At 46.8% G+C, this 26,226-nt stretch overlaps 1 protein-coding gene across 2 annotated transcripts in view; it reads right to left on the reverse strand.

The window, feature by feature from the left end:
* The window catches only part of KIF5A (kinesin family member 5A), a 215,802-nt gene extending 200,243 nt beyond the window's left edge, over nt 1-15,559 (reverse strand). For both annotated transcript variants that reach the window (XM_063952348.1, XM_063952347.1), the window contains exon 1: nt 14,824-15,559. In XM_063952348.1, coding sequence (XP_063808418.1) covers nt 14,824-14,949 — 126 coding nt within the window. In that variant the 5' untranslated portion in view covers nt 14,950-15,559. The remainder of the gene's footprint in view (nt 1-14,823) is intronic.
* Nucleotides 15,560-26,226: the final 10,667 nt, after the last annotated feature.

Consider the following 26,226-nt stretch of genomic DNA (forward strand, 5'->3'; position numbering starts at 1 on the left):
TAGATGCTGGGCCAGGTTCAGCGCGTTGAACATCGCCCGCAGTCATAGAATGTTTATTGGGAGGCGAGATTCCTCCTTGGTCCACCGACCATGAAGGGAGTGTTGCTCCAACACCGCGCCCCAGCCTCTCAGACTGGCATCCATAATCAGAAGGACCTAGTTGGAGATCCAGAAGGGATGACCCCAGCTCAAACATCGGTCCTGCAGCCACCAGCTCAGTGACACACGGACCTCCGGAGACAAGGAGATCATGTGAGACCTGATCCGGTGAGGCAGGCCGTCCCATTTGGCAAGAATCAGTTTCTGCAGAGGACGTGAATGGAGTTGAGCGTACGCCACCATGTTGAAAGCAGACACCATGAGACCTAGCACTTGCATCGCCGAATGTATTGACACTTGCGGATGAGATAGGAAGTATCGAATCTTGTCCTGAAGCTTCAGGACCTTCTCCTGAGACAAGAACAACCGCTGGTTGCGTGTGTCCAACAACGTTCCCAGGTGCACCATGCTCTGAGCAGGGACCAGGGAAGATTTCTTCCAGTTGGTGAGCCACCCGTGGGCTTGCAGAAACTGGACCGTCAGATCCAGATGGCGTAGGAGAACTTCTGGGGAATTTGCCAGGATCAACACGTCATCCAGATACGGTCGGATCCTGACCCCTTGAGGCGGAGTATAGCCGTCATTACCGCCATGACCTAGGTGAAGACTCTCGGAGCCGTGGTCAAACCAAAAGGTAAAGCCCGAAATTGGTAATGGAGGTTGCCCACAGCAAACTTCAAGTACTGCTGATGCGACATTGCAATAGGAATATGCAGGTAAGCATCCTGTATGTCCAGGTGTCACAACTGAGGGCCTGAGCTGACGGGAGGCAGCCTCAGTTGTAGGGGCTGAGATGTACCGGAACCTGGGAGGTTGTATCAGACCCCTGGACATGTAAGTAACATGAATAATAACTGCCCGAAGGCGTGACCACGACAACTTGGATAAAAGTCAATGATGTTTATTATGACAACTCCGCAACACAGCAGCAGTAAAAGAAAACGTAAAAGTCAGCAAAGAATAAATACAGTTCCTGGGTACTACAGGATGGCAGGAGCCACAGGGCACTGGTAGTGTGAGATAGTTCTTATGATCTTCTAGATGGAAAGTCTTTACCAGGCCCGACTGTAGCAATGGAGATAACCCAGGATTGTGCCAGCTGGTGTTCCAGGAAAAGCTGGGTTGCTGAAGATAAAACAGCTGCTGTGGATACTGGCTGGAACCAGACTGTTGTTAGCACGGAGTGGATACTGGCTGGAACCAGTTAAATAATAAATGAACTTGGGAGCGATGAAATATGAACTGAAATGTAGAACTTGAGAGCGGAGAAATAATAATACCGGTGGAGAGTGGTAAAGTGTAGAAAGGACACCGGCCCTTTAAGGGAAGCTGTACTCTGCTGGAAGCAGGTAATGTTGTAGCTGGAAACAGATGAATCCACAATGGATTGGAGAGTCAGGCTACACCGCAGGTGGAATGCTGGTGCGGGTCTCTATGGTGGAAGTCTTGAGACAGGAGCTGGAACCTGGAAGACAATCACAGGAGAGAGACAAACAGGAACTAGGTTTGACAACCAAAGCACTGACGCCTTCCTTGCTCAGGCACAGTGTATTTATACCTGCAGCAAGGAAGGGATTGGCTGTCAGGAATCGACTCACCAAGCTGACATCTGTCCGCCGCTGCGGACTCCGTCCTGGGTCCCTGCGGTCATCTGTCGTCCACGTCCCTGCCATCGGACGCCATCATGGGCCTGGGAGCGCTCCTGTGACAGCGGGCGTGTAGTACGCCGCGTTCCCGCTAGGCCGCGGCATGGGCGCCGCCATGACAGTTTCCAACAGTCAGCATACAGCGGCCAATCCGGTGCTTGGCCGCACCCACTTTCCCTCACTCCACCAATGTCAATACACCAAGGGGTATATAAGAGACTGCAGGATCAGTCTGCAGGCATCCTGGACTTTGTGTCACTCCTGCGACCCATGTGAAAGGATCTGTTCCTGTTTCCTCCGTGTTCCTGGCTCTCTACCTAAGACTTGTACTCCTGGTTATTTACACAGCTCCGTGGAACTTCAAGTCCCAGCAATACCTGCATTTACCAACAGGCTTCACACCCATCATCATCTTGTGTGCTTCAGCCTTGCAGTAGAGACTGACTCCAGGTGTGTTCCATTCCTCCACCTGTGATACAGCTTGCTTGCTGTCAGTGCTTCACCACCTGCACTGTGGACTTAGTCAGACTCCTGCCTCTGCTACCAGGTTTGCCATTTAACACCATCACTGCTAAGTTCCATGTTTTAACCTGCACTGGTTTCCATACCAGAATCATCTTTACAAAGTTATCATTTCATCTGTTCATCATATTACCGGTTATCATTTCTCCAGTCATTATTCATTCCGTTGCCATAGACTTTCAGCTATTACGCTGTGTGATTGACATTGCATTTGTTATTATTATTTCTGCTGCCGTTCTGTGAATCATCTGTTAAATAAATATCATTGCGCTCATGCGCAGAAACGTTATCCAGCCTCCTCGTTTTCTCCCATCCACCTCCACTGACCCACTAGCGCCCCCTCCGGGGACACAGCCAAAACACAATCTGACAGTAAGTCCAGGATCGATGGACTCGGATGGTGGACGGAGTGTGGGGTCAGAGGCCTTGCAAAATCTGGTCTCCCGTCTGGATGGTCAAGAGGCTGCGCAGCAGCAGATGTTCCAGTTCCTGCAAGGGATGTCCTCCCGGATAGATACACTACAGCAATCCCTGCCTAGTGTACACACTTCTACAGTTCCTGTTACTCCAGCACCTGCCAGTACTGTGAGTTCCTCTATGCCGGCTGCATCAGCTCCAGTGTCACGTCTGCACCTGCCCGTGCCAAGCAAGTATGATGGCAGTCCAAAGTTATGTCGTGGGTTTCTCAACCAATGTGAAATCCAGTTTGAATTGTTGTCACATAACTTCCCCACGTCTAGATCCAAGGTTGCCTACATCATCTCTCTACTTTCTGGATCTGCTCTGAGCTGGGTGTCTCCTCTGTGGGAACGTGCTGACCCTCTGATTAACAACTACACAGAATTCGTGTCAACCTTCAGACGGATCTTTGACGAGCCTGGTCGTGCAACATCAGCTTCTGCTGACCTGATCCAACTTCGTCAAGGTACCCGTAGTATGGGACAATATGTCATTCAGTTCCAGACGTTGGCTGCAGAGATTCAGTGGAACAATCAGGCCCTGGTAGCAGCTTTCTGGCATGGACTCTCTGACCAGATCAAAGACGAACTGGCGACCCGTGATCTTCCTGTACAGTTGTCTGAATTAATCTCCTTGTGCATCAAGTTGGACTCTCGCATCCGCGAACGCAATAATGAACGCGCTCGGAGTGAGCCACGCAGATCAAGGATGATACCTACCGTACAGTTCCAGTCTCCTTCTTCTGACGAGCCTATGCAAATAAATAGGTCCCGCCTAACTCCTGAAGAGCGGGCAAGAAGACTTCGCGAGAGACTTTGTCTGTATTGTGCGGCTGCCGGCCACCAGATTAACTCCTGCGCAGTGCGTTCGGGAAACGCCAGATCCTGACTTGTAAAGGAGGAGTCAAGTTGGGATCTTCTAGACAAGCTCCTTCTAATCAAGACCTTATCCTTCCTGTGACATTAGAGACTTCAGTTGGGCTCCAGTCCGCTTCAGCATTAGTGGACTGTGGAGCTGCAGGAAACTTCATCACCCAAGCTGCGGTAAATAAATTTTGCTTGCCTATTTGTGAACTTTCCTGTCCAGTTTATATTTCCGCCGTGGATGGTAGTCGAATCTCCAAGGGGAATATTTCTCATCAAACTGTACCAGTGGTCTTGGGAGTTGGATTCCTACACTCTGAACTGATTAAGTTCTTAGTCATTCCTCAAGCCACCCAGGAGATCGTCTTGGGCATGCCCTGGCTCCAGCTACATAATCCACAGTTTGACTGGTCAACGTTACAGCTTACCTCATGGGGTTCACATTGCCATCAGTCCTGTTTAGCCCAAATTTGTCCCATAAAGTCTACTGAAGTAAAGACACAGTCAAGTCTACCTGCGGCTTATCAAGATTTCTCTGATGTCTTTAGTGAGAAGGCCGCAGATGTCCTGCCGCCCCATAGGGAATGGGATTGTCCCATCGATCTCCTTCCTGGCAAGAAGCCACCTAGGGGGCGCACCTACCCGTTGTCTGTTCCTGAAACTGAGGCGATGAGCGATTATATCAGGGAGAACCTACAGAAGGGATTCATCCGTCCTTCATCATCACCCGCTGGTGCAGGCTTCTTCTTTGTCAAAAAGAAGGATGGAGGACTGCGTCCATGCATTGACTACCGAGGTCTCAATGACATTACCATTAAAAATAGTTATCCATTACCACTCATTACCGAATTATTCGACAGAGTTAAAGGAGCCCGCATCTTCACCAAGTTAGATCTCCGCGGTGCCTACAATCTCATCAGAATCCGGAGTGGTGACGAATGGAAGACAGCTTTTAACACTCGAGATGGCCATTACGAGTACCTGGTAATGCCATTCGGGTTGAGTAATGCTCCAGCAGTGTTCCAACACTTTGTGAACGAAATCTTCCGTGACGTTCTGTATAAGTACCTCGTTGTTTATCTGGATGATATCCTCATCTTCTCCCAAGACCTTCCATCTCATCGTCTACAAGTCCGTGAAGTCCTCCGACGTCTTCGTGAGAACCGGCTCTACGGTAAACTATCCAAATGCACCTTTGAAGTTCCCTCTATACCCTTCCTGGGTTATATAATTTCCGGATCGGATCTCCAGATGGACCCGACAAAGTTGGAAGCCATTGCCAATTGGTCCATCCCAAATTCTCTCAAGTCTATTCAGCGGTTCCTGGGATTTGCCAACTACTATAGGAAATTTATTCGGGGATTCTCCACTCTCATCGCTCCTATTACCAACCTGACTCGGAAAGGGGCAAATCATTCCAACTGGTCAGAAGAAGCTTTAGCAGCTTTCCAGAAGATCAAGCTGGCCTTTATGTCTGCTCCAGTTCTGTCTCAGCCAGATGTAAACAGACCGTTCGAGTTAGAGGTGGATGCCTCCACAGTTGGAGTTGGAGCTGTTCTCTCCCAGAAGGGAACCGATGGGAAAATCCACCCCTGTGGATTTTATTCTCGTAAATTCCTTCCTGCAGAAGCTAACTACTCCGTTGGAGATCAAGAACTACTGGCGATCAAGCTGGCCCTCGAGGAATGGAGGTATCTCCTAGAAGGGGCCAAACATCCGTTCAACATCTATACGGATCATAAAAACCTGCTATATTTAAAGGCAGCCCAGTGCCTTAATCCTCGCCAGTCCAGGTGGGCTATGTTTTTCTCACGTTTTAACTTTAAGCTTCATTTCCGCCCAGGTTCGCAGAATGTTAAAGCTGACGCTTTATCCCGATCTATGGAATCCGAAGAGGAAACGCCTGACTCAGTTCCACATTCCATCCTGAGTCCAGTGGTATTCGCTGCATCTCAAGTCTCCCCAGCTCCTCCTCCTGGTAAGACTTTTGTTTCCCCAGAACTCCGCCCTAAGTTGCTATCTTGGGCCCATCAATCCAAGTTCACCGGTCATCCTGGTGTCCTGAAGACCTTCAAGTTTCTCTCTGAGACATACTGGTGGCCAAAGATGAAGGCTGACATCAAGGATTTCGTGGCATCCTGTCCTAAGTGTGTGCAGCACAAGACTCCTCGTCAGTCTCCAGCAGGTCAGTTACAACCATTATCTGTTCCTAGTCGTCCCTGGTCACACCTGTCCATGGATTTTATCACCGACCTTCCTCCTTCTCAAGGATACAATACCATCTGGGTCGTAGTGGACAGATTTACCAAGATGGCCCATTTTGTTCCTCTCCAGGGTCTCCCTTCTGCCCCAAAACTTGCCCAAATCTTCCTACGGGAGATTTTCCGCTTACACGGTCTACCCTCAGAAATAATATCCGACCGAGGTGTACAGTTTGTAGCAAGGTTTTGGAGGGCTCTCTGTTCTGCCATGCAAGTCAAGCTGAAGTTTTCGTCATCTTACCATCCTCAGACGAATGGGCAGACAGAGAGGGTAAATCAAGAACTAGAGACGTTTTTAAGATTGTATGTTTCGTCTTCTCAGGATGACTGGTTCGATCTGCTCCCATGGGCCGAGTTTGCCCACAACTTCCGCTACCACACTGCCACTGGGACAACACCATTCTTTGCGGTATATGGGCAGCATCCTCGTGTTCCAGACTTCCAAGAACTCCCTCATATGGACGTTCCTGCTGCCACTACTGCGTTGACTCAGTTTTCTTCAATCTGGAAGAAGATTCATATTTCTCTCAAGAAGGCCTCCAGCCGGTATAAATACTTTGCTGACCGCAAAAGACGCGCGGTTCCTAGCCTGAAACCTGGGGACAAGGTTTGGCTGTCGACCCGTAACCTCCGTCTTAGGGTCCCGTCTATGAAATTTGCACCACGTTTCATTGGTCCCTTTCCTGTCGAAAAAGTCATTAACCCTGTGGCCTACAAACTGAAGTTACCACCTTCTCTTCGAATACCTAATGCTTTTCATGTTTCTCTCCTCAGACCTTTAGTCCTGAACCGTTTTCAGAGTGCTCTTCCAGTTGGCCCCAAAATTCGAACTCAGCGGGGCGTGGAATTCGAGATTGGCAAAATTCTGGACTCCCGTTGCCGGTATGGACGTCTCCAGTACCTGGTCGATTGGTCCGGTTATGGCCCAGAGGAGAGAAGTTGGGTAAATTCGATGGATGTCCATGCTCCAAGGTTGGTCCGTGTCTTCCATAACACTCATCCTTCCAAGCCACGTGGGTGTTCGGTGCCCACCCTTAAAGGGGGGGGTACTGTCAGGAATCGACTCACCAAGCTGACATCTGTCCGCCGCTGCGGACTCCGTCCTGGGTCCCTGCGGTCATCTGTCGTCCACGTCCCTGCCATCGGACGCCATCATGGGCCTGGGAGCGCTCCTGTGACAGCGGGCGTGTAGCACGCCGCGTTCCCGCTAGGCCGCGGCATGGGCGCCGCCATGACAGTTTCCAACAGTCAGCATACAGCGGCCAATCCGGTGCTTGGCCGCACCCACTTTCCCTCACTCCACCAATGTCAATACACCAAGGGGTATATAAGAGACTGCAGGATCAGTCTGCAGGCATCCTGGACTTTGTGTCACTCCTGCGACCCATGTGAAAGGATCTGTTCCTGTTTCCTCCGTGTTCCTGGCTCTCTACCTAAGACTTGTACTCCTGGTTATTTACACAGCTCCGTGGAACTTCAAGTCCCAGCAATACCTGCATTTACCAACAGGCTTCACACCCATCATCATCTTGTGTGCTTCAGCCTTGCAGTAGAGACTGACTCCAGGTGTGTTCCATTCCTCCACCTGTGATACAGCTTGCTTGCTGTCAGTGCTTCACCACCTGCACTGTGGACTTAGTCAGACTCCTGCCTCTGCTACCAGGTTTGCCATTTAACACCATCACTGCTAAGTTCCATGTTTTAACCTGCACTGGTTTCCATACCAGAATCATCTTTACAAAGTTATCATTTCATCTGTTCATCATATTACCGGTTATCATTTCTCCAGTCATTATTCATTCCGTTGCCATAGACTTTCAGCTATTACGCTGTGTGATTGACATTGCATTTGTTATTATTATTTCTGCTGCCGTTCTGTGAATCATCTGTTAAATAAATATCATTGCGCTCATGCGCAGAAACGTTATCCAGCCTCCTCGTTTTCTCCCATCCACCTCCACTGACCCACTAGCGCCCCCTCCGGGGACACAGCCAAAACACAATCTGACATTGGCTAGGCAATTATGCAGATTATCAATACTGAGAACAGATTGGTGGAAATGATCAGCTGACAGAATCCAAGATGGCTGCGCCCATGCAGACACTTGGAGGGAAGTTTGGTTTGTAATCCATGTGGTAATGAAAACAGTAATGGCGGCGCCGGCCACCGGAGACAGGAGGCGCCAGGCTGACAGATGCACATCCAACCACACGGACACAGCGGAGGCCGCGGCTGACGTAATCGCCACTCAGACACTCTGCATGCAGAAGTTCAGGGACGGCGGCGGAGGCCGCGGGAGACGCCATGCCAGGTGTAATATGGCGTTTACTGTGACAGCGTCCCAGAGTGACAGGAGAGGATACAGGAATGTACACATCAGGATAACAGATGGGATCCGGTCCTGGAGCGCTGAGCCAGCCTTAGGAGGCATCTGATGGGTAAGAAATGGCGTCCAGATACCCGGATCGTGACAGCAGGAAGACCATATAATCCCCAGGTTCCAAGGCCAGAACAATAGAGTGAAGGCTTTCCATACGAAACTTGGACACCTTGACAAATTTGTTCAAGGACTTGAGGTTGAGAATGGGCCAGGAAGACCCATTCGGTTTTGGGACTAGGAACAGCGGTGAATAGTACCCCTTGCCTCTCTGAGCCAGAGGCACTTGTACTACCTCTCCTGTGTCCAGGAGGGACTGTACCACCGAAAGAAGAGTGTTTGCCCTCACCTGATCCGAAGGGACGTCTGTCAGGCAAAATGAGGGGGACGTTTCTTGAAGGATACGGCGTAACCTCGAGTGACGACTTCCCATACCCAGGCATCGGAAGTGGTCTTCAACCATTCCTGGGTAAACCCTAGAAGTCGGCCCCCCCACCCTGGGAGGCCCGCCCCGTCATGCGGAAGGCTTGTCAGGTTTGGAAGCAGGCTGACGGGCAGCGCAGGCCCGGTTTGGTTTGGGCTTAGTAGGTTTGGAAGTGCGACCGTGTTTCGGGTACGCCTGACCTTTTGCTTTTCCCGGAGGACGAAAGGAACGAGAGGAAGTACTCTTAGCCTTCGGCACCGAAGGAGCCGTACTAAGCACACATGCCATTTTAGCAGAAGCTCAGTCAGCTACTACCTTGTTGAGGTCTTCTCCAAAAATAATGTCTCCCTTAAAAGGCTTGCGATCACTTCAGACCATTCAGTTCCGGATTTGACGTCACAAACACGCCCTGCATTCGCCCAGCCACGCCTGCGTTTTTCCTGGCACGCCTACATTTTTTCGTGCACTCCCTGAAAACGGTCAGTTGACACCCAGAAACGACCCCTTCATGTCAATCACTCTGCGGCTGCCATTGCGACTGAAAAGCTTTGCTAGACCTTGTGTAAAAATACATCGGCCGTTGTGAAAGTACGTTGCATGTGTGCACTGCGCCGCATACGCATGCGCAGAAGTGCCAGTTTTTTAGTGAACCGCAGCAAACATTTTCAGCTAGCAATCAACTCGGAATGACCCCCAATATATGATAGGCATTGTCTAGCGTGATCAGAAACTTAGGAAGGCAACTATGCGTCCAACTCCTGGGCCCATGCCTCCATGGCCTCTGCAGCCCAAGTTGCTGCAATTGTGGGCCTATGCGCAGCACCAGTTAGGGTGTAAATTGCCTTTAAACAACCCTCCACACGCTTATCCGTCGGTTCCTTCAGAGATGTGACGGTAGTCACAGGCAGAGCTGAGGATACTACCAGCCGCGCCACTTGCGAATCCACTGGCAGGGGTGTTTCCCAATTTTTACTTAGCTCCACAGCAAGTGGATAGCGAGCCAGCATCTTCTTGTGAGGTGTGAATTTCTTACCTGGAGTTTCCCAGAATTCCTGACGTATGTCCACTAAGTGGTCAGAATGAGGTAAAACTTGCTTAACCACTTTCTTACGTTTGAACCTGTCCGGTTTCTTAGGAACGGCATCAGGCTCTGCGTCATCAGTGATCTGAAGAATCATCCTGATCGCCTTCAACAAGTCAGGAACATCTACCTGCGAACCAGCCTCCCCATCAGAACTATCAGGATCATAATCTGAGGGTTCAGTATAAACACCATCCTCATCAGATGAGGTGTCTGGAACAGTGGTAGACTGTGAGGAAGTAATGGCCCGTTTAGATGACCCCTTGGTCTTAGGCAGGCGAGAGTCAGATTTCTTATTAGTCAGTGACTGGTTTAATTGCTGTAACTGACTAGAGATTTGATCTGCCCAGGGCGGATTAATTGCAGGGACCATAATCGGTTGTACCGGCACAGGAGGTCCCATAGGGGGCGTAAGTTTAGTTACAAGCGTAGTTAATAACAAGGAAAATGTAGCCCAAGGTGGGTCATTTTGAACCCCCGTTGCCACTATTCCACTCGGGTGTAGGGACCCCTCAGAACCTGAACTCTCTGCTGCCAAGTTTTCCTCAAACATGCATGAAGCGTCACCTCCACACACTGTGGGATCAGCGCCAGCACTGTTGCCCCCAGTAGCTGACATAGCCAAAAGCACAATCTCAGGCAACACAGTACAATATCAGCAGCAATATACCTGACAAGCACCCCCTGTGCAGCTTATTTATTCCGCAAACCGGGAATTCAAGAGGTATATGGTGATTAAGATCACAAAGAAACATACACAATGAGTATATCATGTGAGACACCTATATCAGATAATAAACCTGACGCACTGAGCCCCCTCAGGTCATAGAATATAGGGATAGCAATCTAAGTAAGAGACACGAAATGGAGGTCACACAGCAGCTACATGTACACACATATAGTCACTATGTACAATGCAGAAATTATGACATGTAATAAAACTGCACTGGAGTAGCAATACAAAGTAATACTTAGTATAGCTATATAATTAGTAGATATATCAATGCACACAAAAGACTGGATGTATATTACAGGGTACTTGTACTATATAAACCTGACCAAATGCACTGTTTCTTAACTAACACTGTCAACAGACATGTAGAATACTTAAGTGTCTTGTAAAATGCACAGTGCAGACATGCAGGCGGCTTTACAAAGAACCTGTGCCCTTGCCCTGGTGGTTTAGTGGAGTCCCTGCTCGACCACAGTGTCCACGCCAGCGCGCATGGCCCGCCTCCCACCGACCGCACCGGACCGCGATTTCAGTGGGACACGCCTAGGGGACCCACTTACCTCCACCCACTTACCTCCTCCCTGAGTGCAGACACGCGTGGCACCAACTACAAAACTGAACTCCTGTGCACGGAGGCGGGGTTATAGATGAGGCGGCGCTATGCATCTTGGTAACAGTCAAAGCTTTGAGCCTGTTGGTGCCTCGGATCAAGATCCTACTCTACACCCCGATGTTATTCACTGTGGAGCCCAGTGTACCCCGCAGCAGAAAATAAATTTAAAAAAAACTCATGTCGACCTTTTGTCATATCGACCTAGTACATGTCGACCTAGAGTCCCTGTCAACCTACTTACTGTCGACCAATAGTGGTCAACCTAGACACTGTCGACCTAAGTCTAGTCTATCTAACATACCACACCCGTATGACATACAGTAACTGCCATTTTTTTTATGCCAGTGGGGAACTCCCTTTATGCTTTCCACCAAACAGTGGTGTCCTAGACATATGACTACATAGGTCAGTATGGAAAATACAGCTTTCAGCAAGAATTATATTTTCACTTATGGATTTTAAGTGAACACAGACCTTTATACATTATTATTTATTATTTATCATATGCTCCAGGGAAGATTCTGCTGACGCTGTTCTTTCTTCTACATTATAGCACTGCATATTAGCACTAAACAGTTCACCACAAGCAGAGAAGGTACGTGCACAGCCCATTCTCATGCCTTCTTCCAGGCAATGGCTGCTCTGATGCGCTTTCTGTTACTTGTATAAAAGATGCAAGGGAATAACATGTATGAAGCAATAACACAGCGTGTATTTGTAATACTGTATATCTAAAAAAACTGAAGTGATGTAAAGCTCACATAAATAATGTGACCAAACTACAAAACATCAAAGAGAATAAAAATATTCTTTTTGGAGATGTACCGTATGTAAAATACTCCACAGATAATGACTGGCATATCAGAGGCTGTGATGTCACTTTGGGCTTGATTGAGAAGTGGACGCAGCGGCAGCCACTGCAGAGGCTATCGCATGGAAGATTCTTTTGCAGCAACTGCGTCTTTATGCTAATTCTATGCCGATAGTCTTCCTACTGAGGCGCTAAAAAGCTGCGGCACTAATCAGTCGCTGTGCGTATTAAGACACACCATTGGTCGCACCATTAAAGAGTGCAGCCCCATGGAGTCGCAAATTCTCTATCTAAACATGGCCGTATGTTTCAGTGCACTGTGTCTTTGAATGCAGTTGACGACTGCGACACGCCCAGTCTAGTCGAGTCTAGCCACCCCCTCTCTGTGTGCAATTCCAATCTGTGTCTTTGAGTGGTAACCATTGGGACACATGCGCAATGCCACAGACGCATGTGCAGACTGAAAACATCGGCCACTTACATCCGACATCACCACAGCGTACACTTCTGAAGCAGGCCCTTTGTGGGCATTTTATATGCATTACAGGAAAACAACTCAAATTTTTGGTCAGGGCCAAGAGGACACAGCGGTCCCCAATCAATTGTACTAGGATTAACCCTGAATCCAGTGTACTAACATACCTCTAACAGCATGTTATCATTTCAGACTTTAATCAACATAAATGTTGGTGTTCGAAGGTTTATTATCTACCCCTGGAAATGTGTAGTATTACTTTTGTAGTGCTACATACACATGGCGTGCTCGGAAATCAATGCATGAGACTGCATCTACAGTATGCTGCCGCACCCAAACAGATTTACACAAGCTCTAGCCTTGATACAAGATATCGCTTGTGACTGGCCCACAATTCTGTCTATGTGCCACTACCCACAGCACACTTTTCCTACATTAGGGCGCCAAGTTACACCTACTCAAAACATAGTGGAGGTCCAGCAAAGATGCAGCAGATGTACGTAGCTGCACAGTTACTTATATAGGCCCTGACGCATGTGCAGTTACTAAAAATCACTAGATGGGGCGAATTCAGTTGTGTTTTCGCGGTTGTAGTTCCCATCTAAACTGACGGGAGCTATTCAATTGTTTGTGCTGATGAGCGAAAGTGCCGCGGGAGCCCGATATTTCTGCTCGTACCCTCCTGAGGTGGCGGACAGAAATATGCCCAAAGTGGAGATTTTGGGCCCTGTGCAGTAGGGCTTGACATGCGCAATCAGTAATGGGCACCCGCAGCACTTGCACCCATCATCAAAACAATTGAATATTGCCTGTGTAGGGTGTCCATCACTTATGGGTGCCCGAAAACAATTGCATTCCCCCAGATGTGTATGCTAAGCAGACTTGCATGCAACTCTGGGTCAGGCCAACAGTGTATCATGTACTGTATGGGTAAAATAAAAAAGGCAGTTATATACAGTACATAACAGATAATAATTCCCTATCCAGTGAAGCTAATTATGTTGCAGGTGAAGGAAATGAAAAGTATTAAAATATTCAGCAATCTAGGCACCGGGTGCTGATATCGTGTGCTATTCCTGTAAAGACGTCATGGACTACTGATGTTTGCAAATAACATCTCTAATAAGCCAAACCCAACATCATTTGCCTGTGACCTTGGACAGGTCATTCTGTCTTTACCATACCCTGCATATTTTTACTTAGAATACTAGTACTCACTTAATTCTCTGCGACTGGCGCCACAATATCAGGCTGCGCACAATAACACTTATAATGGTAGGCAAACATTGTATATTTTCCTGCGTACTACTGAGAGGTGCCAGGAAAACTTAGCTAAAACACTTCGCCAAAGAGTGCCTTTGCGACAGTTCCATAGGAACAACACAGAGAATTGAATTGCCCCTAGAACGTTACATGAAGGAAAATGATAAAATAGTTTAAATAATAAACCATTACAAATGAATGCAGAAAGTATGGCATATGATGACTCAGTATAACAGTATGCAGGCTGCAGCATAGTGACCTACATCTGAGAATCACTGCTAGTAAGTAATGATGCCACAATTACACAATATGCTGGTATCATTACAAGATGACCCATTACGAGGCCAATTCTAATGACTCCCTTAATGGTCTCAACTACTTCTAAGAAGTTGCGCAAAGTGACGTGAGTCCGAAAATGAGGACAGGGAAGGAGACGAAGTGACAGACAGGAAGGTTGGAGTTGAGGGGTGGGGGTGATCCTCAATGGAAGGCCATTTTACTCCTTACATAAATACAGGACTAATAATCATCCTACAGTAGCATAATTACATACAATGATAAATACCCCCTCAAAGGTTCACATAATGAAGTCATGGTATAGAAAGACCATCAAATAAATAGCTTTGATTTTCTATTACTGTTTCTATACACTACTTTGCCACAACACATTTCCCCTCATACAAATCAGATTTAAGGTGTGTAGCCTTACTATGAAGAGAAATATATCTAACTAAACATCAGTAATGACATATAATAATATAAGGCCTGTATTTGTCAATGTAAAAAGAAACAGATGTTATATGTATAACCCTCAGTGCAACCACAGAGAATAGCAGAACCCTGGCTGATGGGAGTATGGAGGAGATGTGATGTCAGGGGAACGCCATCTATGCCATCATGAACAACAACAACAACATAACAGTGATCAGAGAAGATGTGACATGCCTCTGCCACACCCTGCACAGAATGAACACCGGCTGCCCTGATACAGGGAGGGGCCACAATTACTATTATGGACGTCTTGAAGGAACATTATACAACACACAATATAGATACAATGTACATACATATTACATAGAGAGCATTATGTGAATAGAGGATGTGTATTATGTGAATAGAGGATGTGTGTGTGTGCTATGATAGCGCTATGGCCCCACTGATGCCTTCATCCCAGCTACACCCGGCTGTCACTCACCCCGACGATCACAGCGTCATCGCCCTGGAACACGGGCAGGTATTTGTCTCCTCTCTGCACCTCCGACTGATTCAATGGGCGAAACCTGCACAGGACCTTGATGCTGCATTCATTGGCCTCAGCCATGGTCGGGGTGTGAGGATGCTCCGGGCACAGTGCGCTGCAGCAGCTGAGTGGGGGCGCAAGTAGTGAGCTGAGGGTAATCCTGCAGGCAGGGGGTCACAGTGAGCCGGGTAGCCCCTAAATCCAGTCCTCACAGCCGAGCTGGGGTGGGTGATGCCCCGGGGACGGAGAGATGAGCACGCTGCAGATGTGAGAGGATGGCTGCGGTGTCCGGCCGGCTGTGCGGGCTCATCTGCATGCGGTGTAGCCTGGGGAGGGGTTCATCTGCCTCTTCCTCCGTGCAATGGGGGGATGCGTGTACCTGCTGTGCTGGCAATGGGTATATCTGTGTGCCCGCTGTGACAGGCAAAGGCAGATGTGCTGGGCAATGGGTGGGATGTGTGTGCCTCCTATGCTGGGCAATAGGTGGGATGTGTGTGCCTCCTGTGCTGGGAAATAGGTGGGATGTGTGTGCCTCCTGTGCTGGGCAATGGGTGGGATGTGTGTGCCTCCTGTGCTGGGCAATGCACATGTATAACAATGGAGGTGTCAGATGATGCTGCTGCTGCTGCAGAGATGAAGCCACCACCAGCTCTGTCTGTCCTGCAGTCTGTGCTGCAGCCTATGGTACATCACTGCTTAATCATTGCGTGCTACAGCACGTCTCTGCAGCTTTTAAGGTGGCACCGCTTGTTAAGGTGGAAATTGATTTGTACGTTTACATCTAATTGTCACTACTGTTCCTTTAATGGCACTTCTGTTTATTAGTTATTTTTATCTTGGGTATTTGTTAGTAAATATCTGATTTCAACAGTGCACGTTTATACAAAGGAGCTCACAAAACTATCACTGTATACTGTTGACATAGGAATGTACAAATGAAAGTATATTTCAGGCTTCCTATGCTACACTAGTTAGTGTAGTAGTAGCACTTGCTGGATTAGTGTGTGCTATTGCAATCTCAGGTACTGTACCAGTGGCGTAACTAGAAATTTTTCTCCCCCAAGCCAAAAAATTCTACGGCCCCCCCCCCCCCATAATTGACACTAGTAAAGGGACAAACATGTGCGCACCGAAGGCGCGCGCCGCCAAAAAGGGGCGTGTTTCGTTTAAATGGGAGTGGCTTCGCATAAAGAGGCGTGGCGTTGCAGGAAAAGACTACCTTATACCCCAGTTTTGCAACCTGCACACCCAGACGTTGGCCACCAGACGAAAGAAAAATAATCCTGATTCATGCCCCTTCCATTATTTGTCATTTTTCCTCCTTATAGTAATGCCCAGTATACATTATACTGGGCATTACTGCAAAGGCCCTCAGACATTATGCCACACACAATAATGCACATGACACAATATGCACACTCCGTAATGCCCACGACACATTATGCCACACACCGTAATGCCTGTGACACATTATGACAGGAATCGCAATGCCCGTTATACATTATGCTACACACTGCAATGCCCCTGATACATTATAGCACATACCACAATGCCCGTGATATAGTATGCCACACACCGCAATGTCCGTGATACATTATGCCACACACCGCAATGTCCGTGATACATTATGACACACACTGCAATGAACCTGAGACATTATACCACATACCACAATGCCCATGATATAGTATACCACACACCGCAATGTCCGTGATACATTATGACACACACCGCAATGTCCGTGATACATTATGACACACACTGCAATGAACCTGAGACATTATACCACATACCACAATGCCCATGATATAGTATACCACACACCGCAATGTCCGTGATACATTATGACACACACCGCAATGTCCGTGATACATTATGACACACACTGCAATGAACCTGAGACATTATACCACATACCACAATGCCCATGATATAGTATACCACACACCGCAATGTCCGTGATACATTATGACACACTGCAATGTCCGTGATACATTATGACACACACTGCAATGAACCTGAGACATTATACCACATACCACAATGCACGTGATATAGTATACCATACACCGTAATGCCTGTGACACATACCGCAATGCCAGTTATACCCTATGCCACACACCGCAATGCCCGTTATACATTATGCTACACACTGCAATGCCCCTGATACATTATAACACATACAATGTCTGTGACACATTATGCCACACACCGTAATGCCTGTGACACATTATGCCACACACCGTAATGCCTGTGACACATGACAGGAATCACAATGCTCGTTATACATTATGCTACACACTGCAATGCCCCAGATAGATTATAGCACATACAATGTCTGTGACACATTATGCCACACACCGTAATGCCTGTGACACATTATGCCGCACACCGTAATGCCTGTGACACATGACAGGAATCACAATGCCCGTTATACATTATGCTACACACTGCAATGCCCCTGATAGATTATAGCACATACAATGCCTGTGACACATTATGCCACACACCGTAATGCCTGTGACACATCATGACACACACTGCAATGACCCTGAGACATTATACCACATACCACAATGCCCGTGATATAGTATACAACACACCGTAATGCCTGACACATTATGACACACACCGCAATGTCCATGATACATTATGCCACACACTGCAATGACGCTGAGACATTATACCACAATGCCAGTGATATAGTATACAACACACCGTAATGCCTGACACATTATGACACACACCGCAATGTCCGTGATACATTATGCCACACACTGCAATGACCCTGAGACATTATACCACATACCACAATGCCCGTGATATAGTATACAACACACAGTAATGCCTGACACATACTGCAATGCCCGTTATACATTATGCCACACTGCAATGACCCTGAGACATTATACCACATACCACAATGCCCGTGATATAGTATACAACACACAGTAATGCCTGACACATACCGCAATGCCCGTTATACATTATGCCACACTGCAATGACCCTGAGACATTATACCACATACCACAATGCCCGTGATATAGTATACAGACACCGTACTGCCTGACACATTATACCACACACCGCAATGCCCGTTATACATTATGCCACACACTGCAATGACCCTGAGACATTATACCACATACCACAATGCCCATGATATAGTATACCATACACCGTAATGCCTGTGACACATACCGCAATGCCCGTTATACCCTATGCCACACTGCAATGCCCCATAGACATTATACCACAATGCCCGTGATATAGTTTGCCACACACCGTAATGCCTGTGACACATTCTGACACACACCGCAATGTCCGTGATACATTATGCCACACACCGTAATGCCCATTACACATTAAGTCCTACAGTAAGGCTTCTAATTACTTTTAAATTACCTGCTCGTTGCCAGGGGTTTCATGCTCTTGGTTCCATGCACGGTGCCAGGGGTTTTCATGCTCAGGGTGTCATGCTCGTTGCCAGGTGTTTCATGCACTCGGTGTCATGCTCGTTGCCAGGGGTTTCATGCACTGGGTGTCATGCTCGTGGCTAGGGGGTAGTGCTTGTTGCTAGGGCTGTGCTCCCAGTGCCACATATGTCCTCAGTGCCAGATATTCCCCCACGGTGCCAGGTACTCACATGCCCCAAATGCCAAATATAGCCTCTCCCCCCAGTGCCACATATGCCCCCAGTGCCAGATATTCCCCCACAATGCCAGGTGCTCATGTGCCCCCAGTGCCAAATATAGCCCCCCCATTTGCCAGGTACAGATACAGTGCCATATATGCCCCCTCAGTGCCCTCCCAGAGCCATATATGCCCCCTCAGTGACATATATGCCCCCTCAGTGCCCCCCCAGTGCCATATATGCCCCCTCAGTGCCCCCCAGTGCCATATATGCCCCCTCAGTGCCATATATGCCCCCTCAGTGCCATATATGACCCCTCAGTGCCCCCCAGTGCCATATATGCCCCCTCAGTACCATATATGCCCCCTCAGTGCCATATATGCCCCCTCAGTGCCCCCCGCAGTGCCATATATGCCCCCTCAGTGCCCCCCAGTGCCATATATGCCCCCTCAGTGCCATATATGCCCCTCAGTGCCTACCCAGTGCCATATATGCCCCCTCAGTGCCATATATGCCCCTCAGGCCATACATGCCCCCTCAGTGCCCCCCCAGTGCCATATATGCCCCCTCAGTGCCCCCCCCCCCCCAGTGCCATATATGCATACCTTCCAACTGTCCCGATTTTCACGGGACAGTCCCGTTTTTTGGGGACTGTCCCGCTGTCCCACCCGTGGGCCGCAGTGTCCCGCAATGGGGGGGGGGGCAGTTGGGAGGCTCCTACACTCACTGCTCTGCATAGTAGAGCAGTAGTGAATAGACGCTGTGCGCATGCACACAGCGTCTATTCAGCGCAGACAGTGGGAGAGAGGGCATGCCAGCAGCTCACAGAGCGCTGGGCATGCCCCCTCAGTGACGAAACCCCCCTCGCGAAGCCACGCCCCCTTTTCATAGGCCACGCCCCTGACACGCCGGAGACTCAGAGGGACACAGGAGAGGCGCGCGCTGTGCCCTCCGTGTGACCGTGTCCCTACTTCACAGCGGGGGGCTAATGACAACAGATTGACATGCAGACGCTCGTCCGCATGTCAATCTGCTCTAAATCAGTGGCGGCGCCCCTGCAGCCCCTCGCCCCCAAGCCACCGCGAGGGCTGCGGGGGCAGTAGTTACGCCACTGTACTGTACATGTATTCTCATAAACATCTCAGTACAGTAATTTTTGTTACTCGGAAAACAGCCATATTGATGTAAGATTCAGCTCTTCACTTTACAGGGAGAGGGTACAATACGTATTTGCATCAAATATATACAAAAAGACAGATACATACTAAATAGACATAAAACTGTCACTATTCCTGTTATTCATCACTCTGTACACATTGCAGCCTCATTAATCCACTCCCCTCTTATTAACACTCACGAGCTTTTGACCTATCTATGTACACTAACTGTTACATCCTTAACCTGTCACCATAAGAAACTATCACACACCTCCCACAGCTATACCTACCTCTCTCTTTTTCTGCTTCTACTAGCTGGTGACATATCCCCAAATCCAGGTCCCATCCACATACCACGCTCACATTCAGCTGATTCACAACGGAATATAAATCCAACAAACCTTATCAATATCACGTCTCCCATCTCCCTCCAAGTCACTAAAATGTGCTTTATGGAATGCACACTCTGTTTGCAACAAATTAACATCTATTCATGACCTTTTCATAGCAAAAAATACTCAATATGCTAGCTATAACAGAAACATGTCTCACACAATCAGCCTGGTAACAGTAAAGGAGGTGGGGTTGGAATATTACTGTCCAAATCGTACACTCACATAGTTTTACCACCTGTTCCCTCACTCACATTTACATCATTTGAAGTACACTCTATTAGGATTTTCACCCCTTTCTCTCTGCGTGTTGCATCTATCTATCACCCACCTGGGCAACCCAAAAGTTTCTGGAAGATTTTTCTGCTTGGCTCCCTCACTTTTTATCCTCTGACATCTCCACCATTATTATGGGCGATTTCAATATCTCTATTGACAGTCCACAATCTCCCCATGCCTCTCTAACCTCCTCTCTTGGCCTCTTCCAATGGACTGACTCCCCTACTCACCAGGAGGGCCACTGCCTTGATCTTGTATTCACCAGACTATGCTCTGTTTCTGAACTCACTAACATTCCTTTCCCTCTCTCAGATCACAACCTTATCACCTGCATGCGCTCCTCCTTTACTTCAAACTCAATGTCCCTGAAGTCTAACAAGCCGCCTCTAACCCGTAGAAATATTAACGCTATTATTTTTCAACAACTATCTACCTCACTGCAACCACTGCTCTCACCAATTTCTACATTCACCTCTCCTGAGACTGCTGTATCACACCTTAACCAAACTCTAGAAACAGCACTTGATGAAGTGGCTCCGGCTCCCCATCACACTCCACGTAGACTTAGATGTCAACCGTGGCACTCTAAATACACTAGACACCTACAAAAACTCTCACGTAAAGTAGAACGCCAGTGGCGTAGATCTCGTAGTCTAAATGACTTTCTCACATATAAGACCACCTACCACTCTTATCGTAATGCTCTGGACACTGCCAAACAAACATATTTCCAATCTCTCATCTCTGCTCAAGCCTATAAACCCAAGTGACTTTTTAATACATTTAAATCAGTTCTTTTCCCTCCCTCACCTAACCCACCAGCCACTGTCAGTGCGCAAGATCTTGCTTCCTATTTCAAGGACAAGATTGAAATGATCCTAAATGAAATGGTATGCTCTTCCACAGTCAGTGACCTGCTCAATTCCCTGCCTGAACCCTCTAACACCTTCTCTTTCTTTGATCCTACAAATAAAGATGAAGTATCTGCACTCTTTTCATCTGCCTACTCTACAACCTCTTCCCTTGACTCTATACCCTCACAAATTAATAAAGCTCTGTCTGCTGTGCTCATCCCAACCTTAACGAAAATCTGTAATCTCTCTCTGTCTACTGGTATCTTTCCTTCTCTGTACAAGCATGCAGTGATTACTCCCATTCTGAAAAAAAAACTCTGACCCTAACGCTCTCTCCAACTACCGTCACATCTCTCAGCTCCCATGCCCCTCCAAGCTACTTGAGAGACTTGCCTACACTCGCCTCACACACTTTCTTAACTTACACAGCCTACTAGACCCACTTCAGTCAGGATTTCGTGCCCAACACTCCACAGAGACAGCAATGAATACGGTAGTGAATAATTTGGTCATTGCTAAATCTAAAGGCCTTTACTCACCACTTATTCTCCTTGATCTCTCTGCTGCTTTTGACACTGTTGACCTCATACAAATACTACAATCCCTAGGTATTCAGGACACAGCCCTTTCTTGGTTCTCATCCTACCTATCTAATCGCTTCTTCAGTGTTAGTTTCTCTGAACCCACCTCCTCTTCGATACCTCTCTCAGTTGGAGTACTGCAAGGCTCAGTCCTAGGTCCTCTGCTTTTCTCTCTCTATACCACATCTCTTGGAAAACTAATCAACTCTTTCTGATTTCAGTACCATCTGTATGCGGATGATACTCAAATCTACCTATCCTCCCCAGATTTGTCACCTTCTGTATTGGGCCGTGTCACTAAATGCCTTTCTGCCATTTCATCTTGGATGACATCTCGTCACCTCAAACTTAACATTTCCAGAATTAATTATATTTCCACCGGCCATTAGTAGTTACCAACCTGATATCTCTATCACTGTTGAGAACTCAGCAATCATCCCTGCACCACAAGCTCGCTGACTAGGTGTCATTCTTGACTCTGAACTGTCCTTTGTTCCCCTCATTCAATCTGTCTCAAAATCATGTTACATGCATCTAAAAAACATATCCAAAATACGACCATATCTTACACAAGACACAGCAAAAACTCTAATCCATACACTCATTATCTCCCGCATTGATTATTGTAATAGTCTCCTGACCAGTCTTCCCAAACATAGGCTCTCACCACTACAATCTATTTTGAATGCAGCTGCGAGGCTAATCTTCCTCGCTAGACGTTCATCGTGTGCAGATCCGCTCTGTCAGTCCCTCCATTGGTTACCGGTATTCTACCGTATTAAATATAAAATACTTTTACTGACATACAAGGCTATTAACCAAACTGCACCAACATACATCTCTTCACTCATCTCAAAATATCTCCCTACCCGACCTCTCCGCTCTGCACAAGATCTGCATCTCTCATCTACACGCATTACTTGTTCACACTTAAAATTACAGGACTTTATCCGGCTTCACCCACTTTGTGGAATGCCCTCCCACGCACAATAAGACTCGCCTCTAGTCTCCAAACCTTTAAACGTTCCCTGAAAACTCACCTTTTCAGACAAGCCTACCAAATTCCAGACCCACCCACATAACCTTCAGTGCTTCCCTATCTAATTACATCCTCTAAGTACATTACACATAACATCACATATCTTGTCTTTCTTTACTCTCACACCCTCCTGACACTTGGACAACATTGCAGGGTGATCATATCATACAACCCATTAAGAACCTAGCAATCTGGTGGACCATTATGCAATAGGTAGCATTTATCCTTGTGTATCAATGTCTAATTCCCTATAGATTGCAAGCTTGCGAGCAGGGTCTTCCTACCTCTATGTCTGTCTGTTTTTACCCAGTTTCGTTCTATTACTGTTGTTCTAATTGTAAAGCGCAACGGAATATGCTGCGCTATATAAGAAACTGTTAATAAATAAATAAAACTCAAGATCCATGCTAAATGCACATAAAAGGTCAGAGCCATGCTAATTAAACACAAAAATACATACACACACTAAATTCACACACATAAGAATCTCACCATAGACACAGAATTTGAACAGAACCACCTCGATCCACATCGTCACACACAAAAAAAGATGTACCCATACAAAAAGCCAGATTCACACCAAAGTCACGTAAGATGGATCCACACAAAAATCAAGATCCATACCTTAATCAAATAGACACCCAGTTCCAAAGCTATTTGACAAAACACTCCTAAATATTTCCCATAACAAGATGTGTACTTCTTAGATCAATGCCTGACTAACTGAAGTATACAGATTCTGCTGGATCCTTGTAATTCACACTCACAAATATTTCCAGCAGGATCCTTGTTATTTTGGGGCTCATTTATTAATAATTAAATTTGCAATGCGATCTGGGTATTAGTGCCAACAATTGCATTGTAGGATGCAGTTACACTGCCGGAATATAGGACCAGCACACGCCAGGACAGGAGCTCTGAAAGGAGCCTGTCCATACGATGTGGTCACTTCAGCATGTATGGTGGTCATTGCTGGGGAGGATTTTGGAGGAACCCTCTGCTGACTAATTGTGTGATCTGTAGCACATAACCTACAATGGCTAACATCATCTTCAGATGGCATTAACTGCGTGGGCCAAGCTCGGGAATGTTTTGCATTTTTGAGCTTGGTAAATCTGGTAAATCTGTTGGAAATGGAGGAACTGCGCATAAAGGAGATACTAAATATTTGTGGTTACCCGCTGAAAATGGGTGTTGATAAAGCCTATATATTTATCCTATTTAAAACACTCTAAAAGGTTAGGAGACACAGTACGCAATTGGCGCAAAAAGTACCGCAAGGGTACGCCCTTAGCGTAGCAGACGCTGTGCACAGGGTGTGAACACAGGCGTCGCAGATACTTACAGAATTAAACTTTAATAACTATACCTTAAGGAATGTACTTATACTGTAAACCTTTGTGTAGTGATAATGTGTAGATGTAATGCAGTGTAACCTTGTTAGCTTAAAAGCTGTATGAGCGGCTGTGATGCTCAGAGAACCCTTTAGCAATATAATAAACACTCAAATACCGGTCTAAGGTTCTAACACCTTTAAGGGAGAGAATGAACGTTCAATTGCAAAAGAATACACAATACAAGTTATACACTACCAAAATAACATTCAATACCTAACCGAATTACTACACATAAAATACAATAACGTAACGACACGATTACATTTAAGGGGAAGGAGAGAGAGAATGGCTTACAACATTAATAAGAGATAAATATGGTTGCAGAGAATTTACACATGTGGGAATGATCGCTGCGCAGTTAGTCAATGCTGAGAACCTTTGTGTTGAGAAACTTGAGCTCACCCAGGCTGGCTGTCCCTATATACACAACACACAGCAACAACACAATGGTCCCTACAATACCGCATGGGACAGAAGCTAGACTCCATTTTGGGAAAAACTCCCATGATTCCAAAGTCTGTAACATATGGTTCAAAAGGGAATGCCAGCAGCCATTTTAGATTTGCAAGTCCAAACACATGGCATTCTTTGCTACACCATAATCACATAGCAGAAGACATAAGACTCCACTATATTCCAAAATGTCTAAGATTCAATATAATGCATATGTGCTGATTTTACAATTCCAAACCATCTAAATCACCTTTCACAATTTCAAGCCAACACAGTATCTCCATAACCAGAGCATATGGTATGCTGACTATGCTATCCTTCCAGAATCAGCACCACATATCTCATGCTGTCCATATGAGCCATCACAAGGCCAGATTACCAGGTACCCACAAGTATCAGCCTGCTATTGCTACAAGCACATGACTACAGTAACAAAAGGAAGCATGTTTTGACTTCTAACCTTCAGCAAGGTGCATCATGTAAAACTACTATAATCTGTTATAAATCACCATCCATAAATGTATACCAGAGATGCTATGCTACAGATTGTCTACTGTTCCAATTCATTACAGATTTCATAGAGTATCATCACAACCATACAACAATCACATAACTGCACAAGCATCATTAACCTTAAGCCATTTGTATCTCCAAACTAACTATTCTATGCCAATCATTTCACAACTACTTTACCACAAACACATATTTAAACTATTCTATGCCATTAAGCCATGTGTATACAATACTTAGCCTTCGTAAGATCAGTCCTGGTGATGAGCCAGCCATGCTTCTGGGTGCTAGGTAGCTGTGTGCAGCTACAGTACATCTGCCATATGTGGTTTTGGGAGAGTGAGCTCTGATATCAAGTTCTCAGGTATGCATGCAACCTGTGGGTGTGTCTTTCACAGCATGTGGGCTAGCTGTATCAGTGAGCTGAGCTAGATATGTGATCTTGGTTATGCAAAATGTTGGGTGATGACTAACAAATTCCTGTCTTGTGGGAAGCTATTGTTTGGCGAATACTGTCTCACTGTCCACTTTCAGTTGAGACAATGACATCTCAGCAATCATTCTTCTGGAGACAAAACCAGCCCCATTCGTAAACAAAGTGCCAGCCCTCTTCATTGAGTCTCAAAGCTTAGTGTAATTAAAGGCTATTGTATTCCGTCTGCGGGAAAGAAACTGACTGGTCTTAGGTGTCATTTATTCGGAATACAATTAATCTTCAATTACTATTCCTGTGCTTAACTATGCATAAGAACATGTGAAGCCCTCCCAACATGAAAGCTATTGTTTGGGGAATCTCTAAGGTCAAAGAGCCATTTTAAATATATCATACTTTGCTGAACTCAGGGGAATATTAACTTATAAAATACATTATTTTGATTAGATATGTAGCGATCGTGTCGCATGCTAGATGCGCACAAACTCTACTGTAAATGCGCACACCGTGCGCCCGTGACGGCGAGTGTGCGCACGCACGGGAGGGTCTGTGCACGTGCAGCGGGCACACGCATGAGGTGCATATATGGCAATGTGCAGCGTGATATTTTTCTGACTTTGACAGTGTT

The sequence above is a fragment of the Pseudophryne corroboree genome, chromosome 2 (assembly GCF_028390025.1).
Source record: "Pseudophryne corroboree isolate aPseCor3 chromosome 2, aPseCor3.hap2, whole genome shotgun sequence".
Taxonomy (NCBI): Eukaryota; Metazoa; Chordata; class Amphibia; order Anura; family Myobatrachidae; genus Pseudophryne; species Pseudophryne corroboree.